Source organism: Belonocnema kinseyi, chromosome 1 (assembly GCF_010883055.1).
Source record: "Belonocnema kinseyi isolate 2016_QV_RU_SX_M_011 chromosome 1, B_treatae_v1, whole genome shotgun sequence".
NCBI lineage: Eukaryota > Metazoa > Arthropoda > Insecta > Hymenoptera > Cynipidae > Belonocnema > Belonocnema kinseyi.
In genome coordinates this window covers 18,597,254-18,603,158 of record NC_046657.1, presented here as the reverse complement: position 1 = coordinate 18,603,158, position 5,905 = coordinate 18,597,254, and the positions used below count along the sequence as shown (strand labels likewise).

General features: G+C 35.5%; 1 protein-coding gene across 1 annotated transcript; it reads right to left on the bottom strand.

Moving 5' to 3' along the window:
• Positions 1-439: 439 nt before the first annotated feature.
• Positions 440-5,678, bottom strand: LOC117176893 (putative ankyrin repeat protein RF_0381). Its single transcript, XM_033367269.1, has 4 exons — positions 5,487-5,678; positions 1,285-1,800; positions 1,003-1,197; positions 440-961 (listed from the first exon to the last, which is right to left on the bottom strand). Exons 1-4 carry the CDS (start codon positions 5,676-5,678, stop codon positions 440-442), a joined length of 1,425 nt encoding a protein of 474 aa, XP_033223160.1.
• Positions 5,679-5,905: the final 227 nt, after the last annotated feature.

Here is a 5,905-nt window from a genome sequence, read left to right as displayed (position 1 = left end):
TCTTCTTATAATCACAGACTTCTAAAACCTGCACGAGATCCTTATTTTTTAAAGCGCTACCCAAGTCATCGATGTCTTTCGTCAAGAGATTTTAAAATGAAAAATTCAGGGATTCACAGATATTCTTCTTCATGAGGGTAAGTTCCTTCTCACATTTCAGATAAATTGTACTAACAAATTTATCATTTAACAATTTCAGGTTCTTCTCACACACCCACTCGTTTCTTACTATCATTTTCGCAATGAAGGTAATGAAAATCTGTAAGTCAGGTTTTACAGAGTTACGAAAATCTTCATGCAAACCTCTACCACTACATAAATGATGATTCTGAAGAGCGTAATTGAGAGGAGTAAATCCCTTTCTATCTAGGGCATTATCATTAGCCTTGGATTTCAATAAATGTTTGATAATTGTTGCTTGGCTTGAATACGTACAACTTCATTTATCCTCACGATTAGAGAAACAGGCTAGATGAAGTGGTGTCTTCATAATCGTTGAATCTGCAGTATTAACATCAGCATCATTCTCCAACAATATATCTACAATGTCGAAAGTCGTCAAGCTGTCATTTTGTATAATAATCGCATATTGCAATGGTGTCTTCCTACGTGTATATTTACGATGCTTTACTTTACGTCTATAATTGACATCAGCACCGGCTTTTAGAAGCAGTTTAACAACAGCAGGATCATATCCTTCGATGGCAAGATGTAGGGTTGATTTGTTAATTTTAGCCCCTCGACACAAGAGCAGCTTCACTGTATCTAAATTTGCTCTTTTACAAGAGTAGTCTAGTGCAGTTTGGCCTTCTGCACTTTTAGCCTCTAAGGCAGCTGCTCTGTTGACCAGCAATTCCACAATTTTCAAATGGCCTTTATGAATAGCACAATGGAGAGGTCTTAAAATTGTATAGTTGTATTTTACTTTAAAGTTTATGTAAGCTCTGCAGTCTAATAGACACTGAACAATTTCAGATTGGCCTCTTAGAATTGGAAAAAAACTGGAGTATCTTTATCATAGTCCTTGGCATTTGGATTAGCGCCTCTATCAACCAAAGATTTAATCATTCGTGGTTTCGTTTCTGAACATGTCATATTTACCTCAACAACATGATGCAACAGCGTACGTCCATATTTGGTTGCATTTACATCAAAGTCATAATTGTGTAGAACATATTCGAATGCTTCTACGTCATTCTGAATAATCAGAAAATGCAGAAGTATTGAATAATTTTCACTTGATAGATGAAAATCATTGTTTTCCTTAAATAGACGTTTGATTACATGTTGAGTTCTTTCCGTTTCATCGACTTCCTGGACATCCTCTTCTTTTGTCAGGAATAATTCGACTGCTTCCACATGTCCTGAAAGCAACGCCAGTTGAATTAGAGTTACGCCGTTCTCGTTGCAGATATTTTTCTTTGCTCCATTTTTTAGCAATAATGCTACAGCAGCAGGTGTGTCCCGCAAGGTATACTTATTTCTCCAGGATACCATAGCTTTGTGTAAAGGAGTGTTACCAAAGCTATCTTGTGCATCGATATTCATTCCATGGTCAGTTAGGGTTTGAAGCACATCAGTGTTGGATTCTCGAAAGCTCCAACAAAGGCTCTGAAGAGCGGTTGTTTGGTACGAGTCAGCAGCTTTAAGGATTGGCCTATCTGAATAAACCAAGGCTTTCACAATATCGCCTTGTTTGTTCGACAAGGCATCCTGGAAGAGATGAAGCAGGCTCACAGGTGCTTCGCTGTATTTTTTTGCCACGAATCTATGTAGAGTATCTCTGATCTTCTCTATTCTCTGAAACGTAAGTCATAAACATAACTCTTACCTCGTTAAAATAAAAATCAAATAAAAACAACGCTTCGCCTGTCTTAAACGCAGTCTTATTCTGCTATCCTGAATATTCCTATGCATTGGACCAGTGTCTTAAATCCTTTAAATTCGAGAAGAGTCTGTCTGCCATTTCGTTTTAATTTGCTTATCCATATTTTTTTATCATACCAATTCCACACTTAATGAGATATCGAGCTGAAAGTTTAGGAATATTAAGAAAAGGGACTCTCAGATAGTATATAATATTTCCTTAATTTTTGAAGAGATACTGCACAAAATTGTTATTCAAATTAATGCTGTAAATATTTTACATTGTACTTATTCCTTATCCAATTTTTTACAAACTGTATTGCTGATTTTTTTAAAAAACTAATTGCTTTTGATACTTAAAATTGATTATTCTTAATAACCTTTTAAATCTTTAAAAAAATGTAATTCTTAATATCGATTAAGGTGATAAAACAGCAGAAAATATTAGGAATTATGGAATACAAATAGAAAGATTAGGGTTGAAAAGCTATTTGAAGAATGAAGACATTGCAAATTGTTAGTGTCACTATCATTTTTGTATTTTTTTCAGAGGTAACACATCCTGGTCATTAATCAATCAACTTTATATCCCTTATGATACATTATTCTTTTCTCCTAAGCTATTCTATTTTTATATTAGTTAAAATAATTTCACCATTCGTCGAGTCCGGTATATTTCTTATATTGAAATAAATTTTTATAGTTATTCTGCATCGTAAAATATTTCTAAAATTGAATGAAATAATCATTCTTCATAGGATCAGCTTCAAAAACGAGAATCTTTTATTCAATATGTGATACCTCTCTTTCTCTCTCTAAATTTATAATAGTGGAATATTACTGAAAATTAGTGACGTATTTTTGGCCATTCGAATCAATGAATATTCACTGAAACTCCACAACCATTTTCACTGGCTTCCAAATATAAAAGTTACTGAATCATAACTGAAACTTCAGTAATTTTCTACTATGGAATCAGTAGAAAAAGTACTTGGATTTTAGTGAATAGACACTTATTTCCAGTGAGTTTTAACTAATTCAAATAGCTAAAAGTACTTGACTAAATCTCAGTGTAATTCCACTGATTCAAATTACACTCATAGAAAAGATTGAGTTGATTCAACAAATCAATTTTTTCAACCTACTTTGTTTGTTGACACTAAAAAATGTGGTCAGCTCAAATAAACCTTTGGTTATATTTATAAAACACAACGAATTAATTTGGTCAATTCAACGTAATTATTTTTTGAACATGTTTCGTTGATTCAACCAAAAAAATTTGATGAGAAGAATATATAATTTATTAGAAAATGTTTTCGTTAAAGTAACAAAATAATTTGGTAGATTCAACCAAATACTTCCATTACACTAAACATACCGAAACAGATTACGTCAGCCCACGCTGGTGGTCAGTTTGCGCACTGAAAAATATCGAATAGATCGTGCTTTATGTCATCAATTTATCAAAGTTTGGCGACATCTTTACGACATCCTTACATATTTACGATAACTTTACGACATCCTATGTCTATGTCGTTAAGGTGTCTTTACGATATCGTAAATAAGTCGTATGATCTGACGATGTCTTTACGACATCGCAAAGACACCGAAACGACATGAACATAGGATGTCGTAAAGTTCTCGTATAGACGTCGCCAAATTTTGTGCCCACTGGCAGGGTGCAGTTTAGTCAATTTAGTTCACCGGTGCAGGCAATATAACCTAGAAATCCATAATTAATGAAAGAACTCAAACAAATGTATGGAAAAAAAAGCATTTTTGTTAGATTTGGTGAAAGATCGGTTTTCTGATGCTGCAAGTGGTACCTATCAAAAGTTTTAACCCATAAGAAGGGCTTTTTTTATACACTTAGATACACTTAGATACGAGGGATTTGTTGATTCAAGCAAAATATTTGTTTGAATCAACCAACATGTTTGATTAGATCAACATAACTAATTGGTTAGATCAACCAAAATATTGATTGTAATCAACCAAACTTAATTGACCAAAAAATTCGGTTGAATCAGCCCAACATTTGATTGACTATATAGCAATATATTTGTTTGATCCCACCAAATTATTGTTGAATCAACCAAACTATATTCTGAGTGTAAAAGAGTTATTTGTGTTTCTTCAAACAAAATATCATCCTGGCAATGTTTTCAGAATAAAATAAAATAGTTACTTTTTCACAGAAATTCTTCCCCAATTAAGAAATTCGTGACTCCTGCACAATCACGAAGACTCAATATATATATATATATATATATATATATATATTCAAACAGGGGCGTACCGAGGCGGGGGTGTAGGGGGTGTGACACCTCCTAAACTTTTGTGCCGAGTCGGCATTCTTGTCTGTGTTGTAATTTTCGTGCTGAAGTCGACATACTCAGAAAACTCAACTGTAAATTCGGCTAGACGATAAAAAAATTCGGTTCCGCCTATTCCCGTATAAAAATCATTGCGCAAAGAAGAATTTGAATTCAAATCGACGCGCGCGAAAATATTCATGCGCACGAGCACAGGAGTATCGAGTAAGAGCTTAGACGAAGAGGACAGTACGAGTAATTTTGTTGGCAAGCGTTGATGTTTTCGAAAATATCAGAATTAACACTACTGATTTCGATAGTAAAGCTTGTGCAACTGCATCTGGCCTCTTCAAAAATATTTTACATTTCGACTTCATTTCTCCTTTTTTTAATGAGAAATGTTGTGTTTAAATTACAAAGAACCCCACACAAATCTTATGGGAAGCGGCCCTCTGTCAAATTGGCTGAAACGTACTGTGACGGGGTATAAGTTTAGCATCCGTCACTTAAAACTGCCCCTTCTTAGAAAATTGTAAACTCACAAAAATACTAGGCCTACGTGGAAGGTTTGAACAAGGGTCACCAACACAGAACAATCACCAGGAAACACTCTCGGTCTTACCTCTTATTATTTTTTATTTATTTTTCCGTTTTCTCCTATTCTTCCATACTTTTCACGGAGTCCAAACCTACGCGAAGAGGAAATCTACGAAATTTTATTTGAAGGTCTGAACCTTTCCCAATAATACTGAAGAGAGGCCGCCACTATCCGGATGACCGAGACCATCGTGCAACGGAGTCACTAGCGGGCCCCAAGCCCCGCTTCCGTAATCAGAAAGGGAATTCTTATTGTATTAAATCTTCCTCATGGGGATGTCACCCAACCGGCGTATTATAACCTCTACTAAATATTTTACATAAAATGAAACTGCCAAATGTATTCTGAAGGCCAAAAATTAGTAAGTAAAACTATAGACCGGGATGCATTTCCGAATAAATACGAGTCTTCGAACTCGACTCTCTTGCGATACCCGTTCACGTGATCCCGGCGACGGCTCTGATTGACCAGTAAATTTCGAATTGTAAAATTTGAGTTTTGTCTGTTTTGCTGCCATATTGACCTGCCACTCTTGTTCTAACCTTACGAGAACACTCTAAAAATTCTCAGGACTCTAAAGGTATATCATGAGCGACTCTTACCAGCCTAACTTCTTCACCTTTCTCCGATGGCGACAGGAGACCTCGGAAAACTCGGGAACTGCGCAGGTATGATGTTTTAAGTTTCGGAAAAATCCATGATCATACGGGCTGTCTCCTCGCAAGTTTTGTTATTCTCATTTGATAATGAGTGATCAGTGAGACATCCGCCACGTGTTCCGACCATGGGTTTCGCCACCTACTAAGTGCCGCGAGTGTTTTTCCGGATTTTTCTTGCGTGCTTGAGTCGTGTCCGCGATTATCAAAATAAGCCATTATCGTAGTTTCCAATTGAGACATTGTTACGGTAAAAATCGAGAAAAGTTTCATAATTGTGCATGGGCTCAGGTCTTTATAATGGTGAGATTGTGGGTAGTAGAATTAGTTAGATTCTGTTTTTTTCTCTTTCTATAAAAATGTAATTACGACTCGTGCGACCTCCTTCCATTTGGATTAAAAAAATTACTTTAGGAGTCTTTAGACCCAAATGAGAAAAGATTAAGGAGAGTCCAATAAGACGTATTAGG

Bases quoted from the DNA above. Each gene is read 5' to 3' on its own strand.
- LOC117176893 (XM_033367269.1), bottom strand. From the start codon at position 5,678: ATGTCTCAATTGGAAACTACGATAATGGCTTATTTTGATAATCGCGGA. The intron at 1,198-1,284 runs GTAATCAAACGT...CTGATTATTCAG, and splicing joins AAACGGAAAGAACTCAACAT to AATGACGTAGAAGCATTCGA. The intron at 962-1,002 runs GTTTTTTTCCAA...GAAATTGTTCAG, and splicing joins ACTATGATAAAGATACTCCA to TGTCTATTAGACTGCAGAGC.